Source organism: Oratosquilla oratoria, chromosome 44 (genome assembly GCF_046742065.1).
Source record: "Oratosquilla oratoria isolate Oo_2021 chromosome 44, ASM4674206v1, whole genome shotgun sequence".
Classification (NCBI taxonomy): Eukaryota; Metazoa; Arthropoda; class Malacostraca; order Stomatopoda; family Squillidae; genus Oratosquilla; species Oratosquilla oratoria.
In genome coordinates this window covers 8,846,915-8,865,773 of record NC_134820.1, presented here as the reverse complement: position 1 = coordinate 8,865,773, position 18,859 = coordinate 8,846,915, and the positions used below count along the sequence as shown (strand labels likewise).

Sequence of the window (18,859 nt, the reverse complement as noted above, 5' to 3'; positions counted from 1 at the left end):
TCAGTACGGGACTTAAATCTCGCGGGCAGCAGCCAATGCCAGCCGTATGACGTCACGTAATAATATTCTTATCATAAAATATAGTCGCCGCTTATATCGATCGTTCTCTCTTTCACCCGCAAATGTTGAAAACCACAGAGAATAGGATTCAGGGCGCATTTGGGAGAATGTAAAAACACAGGGGCGACTACAATAAATATAATCAAGACGCCGATATGGCAGCGTCGCGAATCCACTTACTCCTCATGACGCCTACGTGTGCGGCACCAAATGGAAGGGGTTAACGGTTTTTGTTGAATGATTTCTCTGTGTTATGCTTGTTCTTTTACGGTCTCGCTAAACGGCGACCAAAGCCGACCAAACCCAAATAATGACGGCTTTTGCTCAAATGCATAATTGTATATAGAAATTAGCATGTGGTTGCATTATTTGACCAATTTTCTTTTTAAATGTGTGATTTTCATGTAATTTGATCAAAGAGAAGTTACGTTTTTATCGTCTGCAAAATTACCTAAGTCGACCAACGCCGACCAAACCTAAACAATGACGGCTTTTGCTCAAATGCATAATTTTATATAAAAATTAGCATATGGTTACATTATTTGACCTATTTTCTTTAAAATGTGTGATTTTCATGTAATTTGTTCAAAGAAAATTTACGCTTTTATCCTCTGCAAAATTACCAACCACAGCTACGAATGCCGTCCGACTCACTAATAGCCGACCAACGCCGAACAAGGACGGTTTATACTCAAATGCACGATTTTGTATAAAAAAATTAAAAAAACTAGCATATGGTTGCATTATTTGACTTATTTTCTTTAAAATGTGTGATTTCCATGTAATTTGATCAAAGAGAAATTACGTATTTATCCTCTGCAAAATTACCAACCGCAGCTACGAATGCTGTCCGACTCACTCATAGCCGAGCAAATCTCAAACAAGACGGTTTTTGCTCAAATGCATAATTTCATATAAAAAACTAGCATATGGTTGCATTATTTTACCTATTTTATCTAAAATGTGTGATTTCCATGTAATTTGATCAAAGAAGTTACGTTTTTATCCTCTGCAAAATTATTTTATGTATGATTGGAAATCTTGTTTGTTTGATTTTATGACTTATTTCTTGCATGTTCATCCTTTTATTTTTGTCTATGTTTTTACAATACAGTACCTGTCTTGCTACATATGTATATATTTTTGTTTGTTTGCTTTTGGGATTTTCCTTTGTTCTGTTAACATTTTTGGCTTTATTTTTGCTTAATATGCATGTTATATCTGTGTCTTTGTTTATTTTTGTTTCATATTATTGTTTTTGATTAGTGATTTTCCAATGTTTTGTTTGGTATTTAATATCGGATTGCATGTTTTGGTTGCCTGATGTAGGTTTCATTTTTGAAGTTGAATAATGTTATATCTTTTAGTTTGTTTGGTATATGTTCTTTACAAGACAGTATTTCTTTGTTGCAAATAAAAGAATCTCATGTATACCAAACTTTTACTATCCTTGTTCTTTGTATAATTTGTGTACAGACACTTGAATAAGTATACAAAGTTCAAACATAAGCACAAGCACAAACAAGATTTGAAAGCCGCGCTACGCCACTTCCGATTTATAGTTTGCGGCTCTGTCGATAGATGGCGCGCATTCACGCTGGATGGGTGACGTTTTCTTATTAGTAAAAAATAGAAGCTTTCCCATCTTTCCTATATAGTCTTTGATTAGGACGTGTGACGACATACGAGGGACGGACGAAGCCGATGTCAAGGTTGAGTAATGGGATGGCGGTCAGTTATAGCTTGGAGGAAGCGGTATACACCTTGTGGATATGGCGACACCTGTTAGTTATAATCTATTGTCCAGGAGAATGAAAATGTAGGAATCCCCCGAGAGGACATATGCAAGGTCTTTGCGAACTATGCTTGCCAACTACAGCGAGTGTAAAGGCCTAGCTCGAGTTGTGTGAGGCCCCCTGCTTCTTTGGGAGCGAGCGCCACGGAGGGTAGGGCGAGGCGCGACTGACGTGAGCGCTATTTGCAATAGCTTCACAGACTTGTACATCGGTTATCACGTTTTCGCGTCTAGTGATCAATAGATCGAGTAAGTTTCCATGTCTCGTTGCTTCTTTTACATGTTGAACTAAGTAATTGTCAGCGAGAAAATCCATCAAGCGACTACCTATATGGCCGTGTAGGGTCATCCAATCAATGTCAATAAAACTGAAATCACCCATTATGAATAAGTCCCGGTTGCAGAAACTAGACAGTTCTTGAAATAACAGCTTGTCGTCTGCTTATGATAACGTTTTTGGCCTATATATTACACCTACATTCATTTTTGTCCATTTGTTTGGATTAGTTCTACCCAAAAAATATCATATACATCCTGTTTCGCTTTAACACAGAAGCATGGACATTGCTCTTAACGTACAACAGAACACCCCCAACCTTTCTTGTGATCTATATCTTGATGACAGAGTTTAACTCCCGCAATATTAAATTCAGCTTCAAACTCTCCACCATCTAACCATGTCTCGGTAATTCCTATTATATAGAGATTTTCGCTTTTGACATATACGCCTGTATTTCTTGTATGTACTATATCAAATAAAAAATGTGATGGTTTGTACGGAGCTGCCTAGTGTAGACCTTATGGTCTCTTGCAGTCTCCTTTACTCTTATGTTGTAGGCATGTTGTAAAAATAAATGTGAACTGTTGTGATATTTTTACATTAACCTCTTTTGTACGAGTCAAATGATCGCGGGAAGCATCAGCTGCCTGATGCACGATGATGCATCACCATACTCGCGTAATACAGTAGTATTGCTTGTTCTCTTCCACTATGACTGTTATAACCACAGAGAATATGATCAGCAGGCCAATTCACAGAGTTTTGGAGTCACTCGGCCACAACTACAAAATAAATATAACCATGACGCAGATGCCGGCATCCTCATGTAGGTATAGGGACAGTTTCCCCACATTTTCCGCCATTGTCACTTTATCACATACAAGAGGACAGCTTCCAACATTTTGTTAACTTCATGATAATTATTAATGTGCGCTAAGGATATTGGGACTTATGGATATCACAATTCAAAATCAGAAATCAATGTATTAAAAAAATATTAATGAAAATGAAATGCCCATTATCATTGAGTCTTATGTCAATAGAATAAAAACATAAATATTTGAGTGATTTATTATTATATACAAAAAGGGGTTGCAGTTTGATAACAGTTACTCAGTAGTGAAGGCGACTGCCATATCTTTTCACGCAGCTCCCGACCCCACCCACGAAGAATAGTCGAGTTAGACGAAAGCCTTTATTGGCTTCACTGTTGTAACTAAGGTAGAACTTTGTAAATGACATGGTAGAGCGGTCAGCCCCCGTTCCCTCGCTTGCATCCTATACAATCGTCAGATTCGCAAGACTCGGGTCGGTGTACAAGTGCTGAGGGAAAGTAGTAGGACGGACGGCAGAAAAGAGACTGCGAGCACTGCGGTATGACCAACCCCTCCCTCCTTCACTACCTCCTAGAGTGCAATAACACTATCGCCCTGAGAGGAGAAAAACCAATCGACGACACGACCCCCCCCCCCCCCGAAGACTGGAGGAGACTGCAAGAGGCCATTACTATGAGTACTGCCCTGCTGTCTAAATGATAATCTTGACCCGTTTGAATACATATTAGATCACGTCGCCCTCTTCGTTTTTCCAGTGCAAGTTAAGGTGCATACACATCTCTACGTAACAGATTGTTATCCAGTTCTTCAATCAGCAGTGTTAAGTATATTGATATAGGCTAGGAACAATATCCAAGAAATCCTACATTAGCAATCAAACCCCACATATCTTCACATCATAACCGATGTTCTTAAACAGCTTTAGTATGCCTATGAGCAAGACTTCTATTTCACACATGCCCAATCCTGGATGAAAAAACACCAGTACCGCTATCATCTCACCACTACTTCCTACATAGAACAGGACTTTTAAGTAAACCACAGCTTGTGAACGGTCAGATCGTAAGGAGGTGGATTTCTGGATTATGAATCCAAAACAGATTAGTTACCCCTTGATAGAGCTTATGATTACACTTACACCTAGGTGACTTCTGTCGGTGATCGACGCAGCTAGACTGGGGTCCCACTGTGACCAGGCAACTCCCTGACATCAATGGTCCAATCGATCAGTCGGTTGGCGTTGGGGCTGGTGTATCCTGGTGTTAGCGGCTGCTCTGTCTGGTATTTTGGCAAACCATATATCCAGATGTTTTTGAAGGTGTGGAGACACCCCTATTATGTTTCTCAGTGTGGGCGGGATGCAGTTAAACAATCTTGGCCCACTAAACGAGAAGCTGTTGTGTATTCTGGACTTGATGCTCAGTGTTGATCCAGTAGTCCTCACATAGCACAACCTCCCTCTTCTTTGGTGGACTGTTTCTCGAATACAAGTGTTGGGCACCCTCTTTTCTAACATCTTTCAGATGTAGATGATAATATAGCGTTCCCTGCGCCGTTGGAGATAAAACAGCTGCATCTCCTTCAGCCTCTCCCAGTAATTCAGTTCCTGGAGCCCATGTATTTTGCTAGTGAAAGTCTTTTGGGGCCCTTCAATCTCAATAATTTCTGATATTTTCTAGGGACACCGAAGTTGGCAGCAGTATTCTAGGTGTGGTAGAACTAATGATTTCCACAGGGTTAGCATATACCTTGGACTTCTTGTCTGGAAGGTACGTAGGATACACCCTGATAGATGCCTTGCTTTTAATATTGCTTGATTGATGTGATAGTAGAAGGAGGCATCACTGCTCATACTCACTCCCAGATCTTTCACTATGCCCTTAGCAATGATTTCTTGTTGGCCACACTAATACTTTGTCGAGTTCTTGAGATCTAGATGGTGGTCATAGCGTAAAAGCTCAAACTTGTCTCCGTTCAGTGCCATGTTGTTCTCCTCTGCCCACCTCAGGATTTCATTAAGGTCTTGCTGTAGGTTATCGGCATCTTGTTGTGTGCGGATCTTCATTTCGATTCGCGTATCATCGGCGAAGGATGTAGCTGTAGAGCGTTGAAGGTCTCTGTCTATGTCCCCTATCATGATGAGAAACAGTTGTAACGTAATATTAGATATTACGTCATATGTGTAATTATGTTATAGAATTGTGTTCCTTTGTATTACATAACTATGTTCATATTTCTTATCTATGTATGTATTGGAACAATGTTAAGCAGTAACGCCCGTCCACTATATGTAATCTTGCCTACGTGCGGAGAGGTGCGCACTCTTGTAGAACAAACAGACAAGCGAAATCCTGAATAGTTCGGAGCGCACAGATTTGACAGTTACTAAATAAATAGATTGTTCAAGCAAGTCGAGGGTCCTAAAACTACCCATGTTGACGTGTTAACTTACCCTCCTCCTCACCCGCACCCTCACCCGGAAGTATTCCGTTTCCGGTCCAATGGTATATAAGCGGTTGAAACCGCTCATTCCTTGTCATATTCCCACATATTGATCTCTTGATAAAAACTAGAAGGTTTAGATTCATGAGACGATTGGTGTGAAGTGATCACCCTTTTTGCCTACATTACGTGTCTGATATACATTGCATTACTTTACTTATATTTGTACTTATTACTTATTCTGATGCATGTTCCTGATCTCTTTGTACTTAGATAGTACCATATTGTATACTGATCTTGTGTTTCTTATTTGAACGATAATTTCCATATTCTTATAATCATGTAACGGTCCCATTGACCCTACTGCCCATTCTCTTTTGTGTTGATTGCCTGTAAATATTTTCCATTAATAATTTCGTTTACTAGTTTTATCGCTAGTTTAATATTCCTTTCCTGGAATCTTCTTTGTTACTTTTACTTCTAGTCTTACGAATTATCTAGGCCCTGACCAGATAGTTCAGTCCTACAGTGGCTACTAGAAGTGAGCTGGTTCTTAAGCACTTGGCCGTTATACGTAACGTATCTTCACATACCAGCAGCCCGTAACAAAGTGGCGACCCTTGCCAAGGATATTGGATCAGGTATTTTAACACATTCTTATAGAGATGGATGATATAATTCAAGAATTCGTTCAAAATCCCAAGGTAAGTTTCTTAAAGAAACAAACTAAAGACACTTTGATAGAAATAGGCAAGCACTTTGGAGTAGACATTGATACAAGTTTACGAAAGAAAAAAATACTTCAGGAACTCGTTGAAAATCTGATCGAAGATGAGATCTTATCTCCAGAAGAGATTACAGCTATACAAATTCCTTCAAATAGGTTAGAAATAGAGGCACGACTAACCGAACTTAAGATTAAGGAGATTGAATTAAAGGTCAGGAGAGTAGAAATTGAGTAGGAAGCTAAACTGAAACAAATGCAAATCGAGGCAGAATTTAAAGCTAAAGAGGAGGAAACTAAACCGAAACAAATGCAAACTGAGGCAGAATTTAGAGCTAGAGAAGAGGAAGCTAAAGTGAAACAAATAGAAAGAGAGGACGAAACTAAAATCAAATTGGCAGAATTTAAAGCTAGAGAAGAGGAAGCTAAAGTGAAACAAGTAGAGTTAGAATTAAAGAAGGCAGAAGTAGAAGCTAGGATTGTTGATAGACAACCCGTAGTTCAGGAAGGTCATATAGATATTTCCAAGTATGTAAAACTTCTACCCCAATTTTCAGAAGGAGAGCCAGAAATATTCTTTCTTCAGTGGGAAAAATTGGCGCAACAGTTACAAATCCCTAAAGAAAATTGGCCATTAATCATTCAAACACAATTTAAGGGTAAGGCTCAGCAAATTTATACTTCTCTTTCAGAAGCAGAAAGCGAGTATGATAATATGAAAGCTTGTATTTTAAAAGCTTATGAACTAATACCAGAGGCCTATAGACAGAAATTCCGTAATTATAGGAAGACACCTCAGTTAACATACGTAGAATATGCGGCTCAACAAGAGAGGTTATTCAATAGGTGGTGTTTGGCTAGTGAAACGGACACCTTAGATAGACTTAAACAGTTGATTTTGTTGGAGCAGTTTAAGAATACCTTAGAGACAGATCTTAGGATTTTTATAGATGATCATGTTCCCGAAACTTTAACTAAAGCTGCTGTATTGGCTGATGAGTTCACACTAAATCATAAACCTAAGTCAAGACAAATGGAATCCCAAAAGTCAAAGTCATATATTCCAGATTCAACAAAATACTCTGATCCTTGGTCCCCAAAGAAACACTTTGAAAATCAGTCTAGCCCATCACATTTCAGTTACAGGTCTGATTTCAATCAATATCCTCCAAACCAACCTTGGCAAAGAATGGAAAGGTTTAAGACTAATCCCCCCGTAACTTGTTCATATTGTAAACAGGTTGGCCATCACATTTCTAATTGCAGAAAGAGACTGACACCCTCATTCTCCAATAAGACACCAACTCTTGTAAGTAATATAAAATCAGATGATTCAAAATCCTCTATTCAGGATAAACTACCAAAGAAGCCGGTATTGTCAAGTAATGTAGAACCCCCCTCATCAGATCATGATCCTTGTTTCAAACCATTTGTATCTTCAGGAACTATATCTCATAGTAGTAGTTCACAACAATATCCTATTTCCATACTCCGAGACACAGGAGCAAAGCAAAGTCTGATTTTAAATTCTGTCTTGCAGAATCTGGGTGAGTCATATACAGGTTATGATATATTGATAGAAGGAGTTGGAGGAATTGTAAAATGTCCATTACATAATGTTTTCTTGCGGTCTGATTTAACAACCGGAATGGTTAAAGTAGCAGTAGTAGACTCTCTTCCCATAGTAGGAATATCCTTATTGTTGGCCAATGACATCGCTGGAAGCAAAGTCATTTCTCCCTTAATAACAAATAACCCTAAGACCTCAGTAGAACCTTCAGATAACTTACAGTTGTTTCCCGCTTGTGCTGTAACCAGATCTCAGTACAAGAAATCTGAAGAGGAGACCTATAATTTAGAATCCCTATTCTCCCAAACTGACCCATCTTCTTCTTCACCAGTTTCTCTATCTAGAGCAGAATTAATCAAAGAACAGAAGTCAGATCCTTCTCTTAAAAATTTGTACGAGATTGTTTCTTCTCCAGAAGAAGTTGAAAATATGTCACGAGGTTTCTATATAGAAAACGGAGTCCTAATGCGAAAATGGAGAGCATCCACCGCAACCGCTGACCAGCCATGGCAAGTAAGGAATCAAATAGTCCTCCCTCTTGGTTTCAGGAATAATGTTCTAAGATTGGCTCATGATACTCCCTTAGCAGGTCACTTAGGGGTAAGAAAGACCTTGTTCAACATAACCCAACATTTCCATTGGCCCACGGTTGTCAAAGATGTTGCCCAATATTGTAAAACATGTCATACATGTCAACTTGTAGGTAAGCCCAACCAGAAAATTGTAGAAGCTCCACTCCATCCCATTCCTGTAATGGAAGAGCCATTTAAAAAAGTTCTTATTGACTGTGTAGGACCTTTACCTCCTTCAAGTAAAGGAAATCAGTACATTCTCACAATCATGTGTATGAGCACTCGTTTTCCAGAAGCAATTCCTTTGAAAAATATTAAAGCTCAAAACATAATCAGAGAAATGTTGAAATATTTCACTATGGTAGGATTTCCTAAGAACATTCAAAGTGATCAAGGAAGTAATTTTCTTTCCAACAAGTTTAGAGAAACTCTTGTAACACTAGGTATAAATCATGTAACTTCCTCCGCCTATCATCCTCAATCACAAGGTGCTCTAGAGCGCTTTCACCAAACGCTCAAGACAATGTTAAGAATCTTCTGTGCTGAGAACACTCGAAATTGGGAAGACGGACTCCCCTTTTTGTTGTTCGCCACCCGAACAACAATTCAAGAAAGCCTTGGATTCAGCCCGTCAGAATTAGTCTTCGGTCATGAAGTCCGTGGTCCCCTAAAGATACTTCATGAACAATGGATGAAAGAAGAACCACCTGTTCCTTCTTTGAAATACGTGTCCCAGGTCACCGAGAAGTTGTTAGAAGCTTGGAAGTTGGCAAGAGAGAACTTGGCGAATGCTCAACGAGTAATGAAAGGTCGGTATGATAAAAATTCTAAACTTAGAACTTTCTCTCCAGGAGATCAAGTGTTACTTTATCGTCCCATACCAGGAGATCCATTGCAGGCTAAATACAAAGGACCCTATGAAGTCTTGTCCAGAGCCAGTGATCTCAACTACATAATCAAAACTCCAGACAGAAGAAAGAGTTCCCGTCTCTGTCACATAAATACCTTAAAACCTTATCATTCCCGAAATCCAATTCCAGCTTGCAGCTCTACCACAATAGAATCGGAAGAGCCTCCTGATAACCTGCCTAATCCTCCTGAGAACCTGCCTAATCCTCCTGAGATTCCCTTGGAAAACTCTCAGATACTACAAAATCTTCAGATAAAAGTAGGACACTTATCTGAGAAACAAGATGTAGCAGAACCATTGACTGACCTGTTGAGAAAAGACCACGACTTCGTGTGGACACCTACCTGTGAGACGGCCTTCAAAAACCTGAAGTCCCTTCTCACTAACGCACCAGTTCTAGGGGCACCCGACTTCCAACGACCCTTTCTTCTGCAAGTCGACGCCAACGACACCTGTATCGGTGCCGCCCTCTTGCAAGAACACAATGAAGTTCTTCACGCTATCACCTACTACAGCAAGAAGCTGTCCCCTGCGCAGAAGAACTACTGCGTACTTTCTAGAACGTAGCTTTTCAACAGAAAGTGAAAAGCTTTCCCAAACGGTGGCGGTGTAACGTAATATTAGATATTACGTCATATGTGTAATTATGTTATAGAATTGTGTTCCTTTGTATTACATAACTATGTTCATATTTCTTATCTATGTATGTATTGTAACAATGTTAAGCAGTAACGCCCGTCCACTATATGTAATCTTGCCTACGTGCGGAGAGGTGCGCACTCTTGTAGAACAAACAGACAAGCGAAATCCTGAATAGTTCGGAGCGCACAGATTTGACAGTTACTAAATAAATAGATTGTTCAAGCAAGTCGAGGGTCCTACAACTACCCATGTTGACGTGTTAACTTACCCTCCTCCTCACCCGCACCCTCACCCGGAAGTATTCCGTTTCCGGTCCAATGGTATATAAGCGGTTGAAACCGCTCATTCCTTGTCATATTCCCACATATTGATCTCTTGATAAAAACTAGAAGGTTTAGATTCATGAGACGATTGGTGTGAAGTGATCACCCTTTTTGCCTACATTACGTGTCTGATATACATTGCATTACTTTACTTATATTTGTACTTATTACTTATTCTGATGCATGTTCCTGATCTCTTTGTACTTAGATAGTACCATATTGTATACTGATCTTGTGTTTCTTATTTGAACGATAATTTCCATATTCTTATAATCATGTAACGGTCCCATTGACCCTACTGCCCATTCTCTTTTGTGTTGATTGCCTGTAAATATTTTCCATTAATAATTTCGTTTACTAGTTTTATCGCTAGTTTAATATTCCTTTCCTGGAATCTTCTTTGTTACTTTTACTTCTAGTCTTACGAATTATCTAGGCCCTGACCAGATAGTTCAGTCCTACAGTGGCTACTAGAAGTGAGCTGGTTCTTAAGCACTTGGCCGTTATACGTAACGTATCTTCACATACCAGCAGCCCGTAACACAGTAAGGAACCCAGTACAGTACCTTGAGGGACACCGCTAATAATACTGCTTGCCTGTGAAGGATTTCTTTGGACGTTGACTCGCTGTTTCCTATCAGATAAGAAGCTGTGCAGCCATTTACCTAGGACTCCACATATTCCAAGCGCTCGTATTTTGTGTAAGAGAATCCCATGAACCGCCTTATCGAACGCTTTTGCAAAGTCGAGGTATATGACATCGACGTTGTCCAGTATTCTGTCATAGTGAGCGAATAATTGCGAGAGGCATGAGCGTCCTTGTCTGAATCCATGTTGGCCATTGTTAAATGCTTCTATGATTTCCAGGTAGTTAACGATTGCTTTCCGCACTACCCTTTCCATTATTTTTATCAAATGGGATGTTAGTACCACTGGTCTGTAGTTTCTGGCAATGCCCTTGCTACCCCCTTTGTGTATTGGGGTGATTGTGCCATAGTTGAGGGCTTGTGGCACATGTCCTGCTTGTAGAGACATAGTCCATAGCAGTTTCAGGGGTAGAGCTAGCTGATGTTTACAGTTCTTTAGCAATTGGGCATGAAAGCCATCTGGTTCTGCTGCTGCATTTGGTGCGATCTTGTTGATGGCCACTATTATTTCTTGTATAGAGATCTCTACTGAAGATAATTGGTGTGGCGTCTCCTGGGGTTTGTTGAAGAAGGTGTGTGGATCGATTACCTTCATATGGTCTTTCGGTTGGCTAAACACACTCTCGTATTGCTGTTTGAGCAACTGCTATTTTGAATGGGTCGCTCTCGAGTTCCCCAGCTGGATTTATATGTGGTCCTATGGTTGGTGTACTCTTTAGTTTCTTGTTAGCATATGAGTAAAAGAACTTGCTATTTATTGGAATATTAGAGATTGCTCGTAGTTCTTCTTGAGCCCTTTGGTCTTTGTGGGACTGAATGTGTTTTCCCTCGATTTCCTCGAGTTCTCTTTGAATATTAGTAGTGGTTGGTAGGTGGGTGGTCTTTTGGAGTTTGACTTTTAGCTTTGTTCTCTTCTTCATCAAGTTTTTCCTGTCTCTTGGAATAATTTTTCTTCGTTTTTTAGTATTTGTTGGTTTGGGAGGCATCTTCTCTGTAGGATGTCCAGGGCTCCATCAGTGTCTTTGTCTTGGAAAAGAGTTACCCAGTCGGTCCGGCCTAGTTCTTTTCTAATCTCGTCCCAATCTATATCTTTGCTGAAGAAATTCAGGTCTAGGAGAGAGGAACAAGGGAAGTGTGCCTTTTGTTGAGCTATTTGTTGTTTAGTAAAATGCGTTGTCATAACTTTGATAAGACCGTGGTCTGACATTGTTGTCTTGGTAACTTGATATGAATGTACTAGATCATAGTTGTTACTGAATAGTAGATCAAGTATGTTGTTGCCTCTTGTTGGAACTTCAATGAATTGCTTGAGATAGGCTATATCGGCTAGGCTGATCAATTCCATTGCTTGCCTCTGTTCATTTGTTGTTCCTCCTCGTATATTCCTAGAGGCCAGGTTATTATTGGTCAGTTAAAATCACCTGCAAGTATGACTTCAGTGTAGGGGGATGGCAGGTGATGAAGAAGTGGTTGTAATTTTTCTTAAACTTCTTTGAACATTTCCTCTGTGGTGTTTGGTGGTCGATACAAGGTTGCAATGATTAGGTCGAGCTTTTTTATATGTACAGCTAGCAACTCTGTTGTTTATTTGAGAAGGCAGTAAGAACTTCGGTGTTTGCTGCTAAACCCTCCCTTAAGTATTATGCTACCCCCTCCATGACTTCTATCCACCCTATCCGCTCTGAATAGGGTGAAATTCTGAATATTAATTTCTGCTTCTAGGATAGCTTCGTTAAGGTGAGTTTCTGTGAGGGCAATAAAGACAGTGCTCTCTTCTGCTGCCAACTCTTCAAGCACTGGTACTTTACACTGATTGCTTTGTGGGTAAAGCCCTCTGATGTTACCCACAAAGAAATAGTTTAGTGGCAGCTCCACCTCCCCATCAGCTTCCGTTCATGGTCGTCCGCTTGGACTAGTAGCCTCGTCATTATTATTTGTGACTGTTTTTCTAGTGCTAGCATTCGTTCCATGAGACGCTCTAAAAAGGCACTCTGGTCTGCTGCGGATGTTGCTGGGGCTAGGGTGATATTGGTCTGGCCATCTATTACTGAATCCTGGACCTGGTTTATTTGCCAGCTGTTGTCGGCACCAGTGCTAGGTATACTTGGGTCAGTTGGTGGTTGTGATGTGGTAGGTTTGTGTGGACCTGGAGCTGCTTGTAGTCGGGAATGGGTTAGAGGTTGTACCTTTTGGTCATTATCCATTCCTTGTGGTCTCTGGGTCTGGGTTCCCTTTATGTGAGGGAATCTGCAGTTCTTCTGGTGGCATGTTCCCTTGTGGAGAGAGCGTCTGCATACAAATGGGTGGAAGTTAACACATTTCCATCCCAAAGTGCATCCGGATCTCTTGTCTAGCCCATGCCTCATAAACTTTTGGCAGATTTTTGGATGTGACTCTTTGCATCCATTACCCACTACACCATATTTACATTCATTCCTTAAGTAGTATCTGCATGCTTTTAGCTTCATCTTTGTTTGGGGATTCACTGGCCCTGTGTTAGACGGTGCAGAGTACTGGACAGATGCAATCGAGGTACCAGGTGTGTCCCTCTTCTCCTTCGGGCTGGGGTTAGCCGTGGGCAGTTTAGGGGCATCTCTTATTGGTATTGGGGTTAACTTAACTATATCAATCTGGCTGGAATTCAGGTTTTCTGGTGTACTACCTAGATTATCCTTTATATTCTCCTTTGTTTGAGATTCCTGGTTAGATGTAGGCGTACTACCTAGAATTTGGCGCATCTTTCCCTTTGGTTGAGATTCTTGGTTTGGTATTGTACTGTGGTCCAGTGTGCTGTGTGTAGTTGCACTACTTGGGCCTTCACTAATATTCTCCTTAGTTTGAGTTATTTGTTTTGGTGTGTCGCTTGTATACGTTGGTGGAGGTGGGTTCGATGCGTTCAGGGAGGCACTGATATATCTTGTCAGTTTGCTCGTTTTGGGGAGTTTTTTATCCTGCCAAAGTAAAGCGTCTTCCGCCTCCTTTGTTTCGTTTATCGCTACGTCGTCGTCCCCGTATGTCTTATGAAAACACATTTTACACGTGTATTTTCTGTTTGTTTTTATGAAGAACATGATTTGATATAGGGGAAGCCCCGTGCAAAGATAGTGGATCCAATTAGGGCATCCATTGCATCCTATGGTGTGATCAATGTCTCCGTCCGCGACACACGAAGCGCAAATATCTGTATGTTGTGATTGGGCGGAGGCAGCGGCCATGATGCTTTGTGCGTCGGACGCTTGGTCGCTTGGGTTTGTTTACGAAATTGGATTTGCCGGGTTTCGCTTATGTGATACACTTCACTTTCACTTTCACTCGACTGGGTACAAGTTGATATATGGCCCATGTGTTCCTAGTGATAAATGTTGTGATATGAACAGTGGTGTACTTGATTTCCTTCGCAAGTGCGTAGTTCTCGAGATATTGAATATGAAAGATATGTAACTTGGGTTACCTCGCTTACCAGAACGATCTGAGGGGGACGTGTGGGAAAACGGGGTTTTTGGGTGGGGAGAAGCAATAAATGGGGTAATGGGCGTTTGCAAAAGCACAGATCTATGCAATGTAGAGCCAGGAATATCATAGAAATAGGGAGAAATCACCCAGGTTGGCGGGAGTGTTCCGTGTATTTGGGCTTATACATGGCAGCCATGTTGTGGTTCACAAGCGGCAGCGAGGAATCGCTAGATTTAGCGAAGTTGTTTGGGTCTATAGATGGCCGCCATTTTGTGGTTGACAATCTGCAGCGACGAATCGCTAAATACCTTGCTATAATGTGTATTTGTATGCCTTGGCTGACCTGTCTTCGTTATGAATTTGAATGCTACGATAGGAAATAAATAGTGAGCCTCATAAAAAAAATCGTACCTAACTGTTCCGCCATTTAATAGCACCGGAAAAAAATAGAAAGGCTATATAATGAGAATGTATTACAACAGCGTTAATATCACAACATTTATGACTAGGAACACATGAGACATATATGAGGTTGTCTAAATCATTGCAGCCAGAGAATGTATCAATAAAACACAGGAAATAATTTTTGAGCCTCATAAAAAGGTTCGTACCATACGGTTCCTGCATTTAATAACAGCGGAAAGAAAATAGAGGGGCTATATAATGAGAATGTATTACACCAGCGTTAACCCATTAAACTCCGATGACAAGATGTCTTGTCATTTGGTCAAATAAAACAAAAAATCATAAAACACCAAAATGTTTGATCAAACACCAGAAAAATATGACGTCAGTCCTCGCTTCGCTCAGGACTGACGTCATATTTTTCTGGTGTTTGATCAAACATTTTGGTGTTTTATGATTTTTTGTTTTATTTGACCAAATGACAAGACATCTTGTCATCGGAGTTTAATGTACAATAATAGCATTATGATTACCTTATGCTGATGAAGTAGAGGCTTGTGTTGAAGAGGTTGATTGTTCAGGTGATGAGGTTGCAGGAACACCAGACGGGGGGGTATAAGCGTGCGGCCTCTACGAAAAAATGATGTAACACTTTTTCTTCCTCGTAGGTGTGGAGGAAGATATAGCGCGCCAGATACTGTCGGTAGTATGTGGTCCTGATTCCTGGGCGTTTAGACCACTGCTTCAAATCGAGCCAGAGCCTCTCTATATTTTGAGTGTGAACTTTTGGATTGTTCGGATCAACAAAGTGTTCTTTATGATTGATCACGAAGTGGCTGTAACCTTGGTCGCACAGTTGTTTGTACGCCCGCCAGGAGTCACTATAGACAACAGAGCCTGGTTTAATAAACTTTTTGATGATCGGGACGAGCGTACGAGCACTCCTGTCTTTGTTCAGTAGAGGCACGAGGAAGCACTTTTTGGTGAGTCTTTCGATGCCCCCAAAAACCCACAATTGTTTAGTGAAGCGACCCCTATTATATTTTCTCTTGATGAAGAGAGTTTCATCGATCTCGACCTCAATGCCCTCCCCCCCAATAGGACCCTGATTTTCCAGCCAACGCTCGGTAACTTCCGCGCAGAAGCTCCGCCAGTCCACACTGGTGGTTGGAGAGAAATTCAATTTTTTTATAACCGTACGATGGTTCCACTGTTTGTGAAGCCAATGGTTCACAAACGCGATTATCTGCGAGGGTTTTAAGTGAGTTCCCTCCAAAAATGTTCCTGTGTAGTCGGACTTGATGAAAGGACACTGTTTAGACCGTTTGGTCTTTGCAATTTTTTTCCACCTCCCACAGTACCAAGAATGCTTACTTGCCCTATAAGTACAGGGAAGCTTGCAGTTTGGACACTGTACGTCGTTGGGTAACACACCGTGTGTTTTTAGGAAGATTGTTGCGGCAGCGTCGTCGCGTAAATACACTTGGATCGTATCGAAGTAGGTATTGGAACATCCAGTACACTGGGTGGCCATTGTTAAACTGTCAGGTCAATGTAGCATGCGTGGGTCACGCTAGGTCAAAACAATTGAAGTGCGTCTCGCGTATGGGCCAAACATACGCTCGCGTTGATGTATGTTGATCTTTTGTGAATACGTAACGTAACCTAACAGTAAACTAACCTAAGCTCGCCCACCCCTAAGGACACAATTGTACGTAGGAAGACATGAGTAACGTAATTGCGGCGGAAACTTAGCAGCCAATCAGGCTGAGTGAAGTGAGCGTAAAACAAATGAGTTTACACAAGCGTATAACGTACTCTCGCGCTGATGTATGTGTATATTTTATTAATACATAACGTTACCTAACTTACCTAACGTAAGCTAACCTAACCTAACTTACGTAACCTAACCTAACCTAACGTAACAAAAAAAAAAGCCTAACCACAAAGGTTGGGAATATAGCAGATGAGGGAACGATACTCTGGGAACACGGTTGCAATGTAGCGAAAGAAAAAGGTGGGGCAACAATACGCTCGCATTGATGTACGTTTATATCTTGTTAAAAGGTCACGGATATCTTGTTAATAGGTCACGGATATCTTGTTAATACGTTACTTAACCTAACCTAACCTAACCTGACCTACGTAACCAAACAGAAGTAACCAAAACAGAACCACTACAGTTCCAATGTAGCGAAAACGAAATGTGTGGCAACGATACGCTCGCGTTGATGTACGTTAATATCTTGTGAATAGGTCACGTATATCTTGTTAATACGTTACTTAACCAAACATAACCTAACCTACCTAACCTAACCTAACGTAGGACATAGTCTCATACATGGGAACCTAAGTAACCCAAACCGAAGCACTACAGTTGTGAATGTAGCAGATGAGGCAACGATACTCACCGAACATGACTCCAATGTAGCGCGAAACAAGGCAGTCGGCAACGATACTCTGAGAAGAACGCTCGAATGTAGCGAAAAAAAGATTACGCTCGCGGTTATGTTGGTTAATATTTTGTACCATATCTGAGTGATATTGGTAGCGGATTGAAATTGATGTAATAATCTTCCACACCAAGAACACAATTGAACGTCGGTAGACCTGATTAGCGTAAGGAATAGGTAACTTGTGCAAAAGTAGCTAATATAGCTATTCGTTGTAAGCGTGATTCAATAACAATAACAAATATGAAGGATTAATAGTTGTGACCCGGTATCCCTACATACTATTTGGAAATTGGGATCGTGTTATTGGATATGACGCTTTAATTTGTGTGTTAGACATATAGTGCAACGGTCAATAGTCCGTGTGTACATTCCCCCCCACCCAAAAACCCCGGTTTCCCACATTTCCCCCCAAGATCGTTCGGGAGGAGAGGTAGGCCAAAGTGCATTACTTTAACAATTAATATCTATAAAAGTACGCACTTGCGAAGGAAATGAAGTACACCATGGTTCATATCACAACATTTATCACTAGAAACACATGAGCCATATATCAACTTGTACCATTGTGTGAATATATAAATTGTCCGAAAAGATTATTGTAGGCGTTTGCTAGACAGAGCCTACATGATTTGATTGATGCCTGGAAGTTGCAGGCCATTATGGCTGTAGCTGTCTAGGGGTTGGATACCTTAGAATGCTGTAGGTTAGTAATGAGATCAAATTAGGTATTGTTCTGTTGAAAAAAAAACAGCGTTTCAAAAATTGTGTAGGGGGCTGTCAAATAACAATAGCCCCTTAAGAACTAGGAAGTAGTTAACATTATATGCTGATGTTTTACAACAATTCCAAGTACTGAATAAGAATTTTGACTTAGGTGTAGAATTAGGTATATGTAAAGATGCATGCTAGTCTTTTCTTATCACCGCTGATGTTACTATTGATTTGTGGTGCTCATATCTGGGGTTGAAAATACTCAGAATGATAAAGCTAGTTGTGATACAGGTAAGAATTGCAGACTTGGGATTTAAATAATGTAACCTAACCTAATTGTTGGTAACTGTAAAGATGCTCGTCTTAGTGTTTTGAAAATTGTTGCTGACGTTACTATGAATTTATTGTATTTAAACATGGGCTAGCAGATGATAAAGGGAAGGGTTGCAGACTGGCAAACATATTTGTGAATACCTAAAATTATGTAGAATCCTAACTACATTATTGTAAAAGATATATATGTATGGAAGAGAATGAAAATGATCTTGTATTAACTTATCTCGTATCGAATACAAGAAACAAAATGAACAAATATCATTGAAAAATCTATTTGCCATGAGGGAGAGAGGGACTGGGGAGGTTAGATATGGTCAGAATAGGAGAATACTGTGCTTGATTTATCGTTTATTTGAACAGTGTTGTCATTTCTTTCATTAATCACTGGCTTTGCATGCTTCTCTAAATCGCAATACTTATTTCCCAATGTAGTCCCCAGATGGGGGTGGGGGTTTAGTACAAACAAGTGATTTACAATTGAAATGGAACACCCAATTTGGTCAAATCAACAGGAAAACTGGTGGGAAAAAAATATATGGATCATGTCAAGAACAGTGACCCCAATGATCCTTATCTAAAGAATGGCTATCCCAACATAACCTAACCCAACCCCCAGTATTCCCTAATTCAGATAATGTCAAGATTAGCAAACCCAACATATCTATATCAAAAACAGGAAACCTGATTATAGTAATGT

At 40.3% G+C, this 18,859-nt stretch overlaps 2 protein-coding genes across 2 annotated transcripts in view; one reads left to right on the top strand and one right to left on the bottom strand.

Annotated features, from left to right (window-relative positions):
* Nucleotides 1–18,859, top strand: part of LOC143022427 (uncharacterized) — a 58,987-nt gene that overhangs the window by 22,178 nt on the left and 17,950 nt on the right. The window lies entirely within an intron of this gene.
* On the bottom strand, nt 15,237–16,193 carry LOC143022267 (uncharacterized). Its single transcript, XM_076180409.1, has one exon. It carries the CDS (start codon nt 16,191–16,193, stop codon nt 15,237–15,239), a length of 957 nt encoding a protein of 318 aa, XP_076036524.1.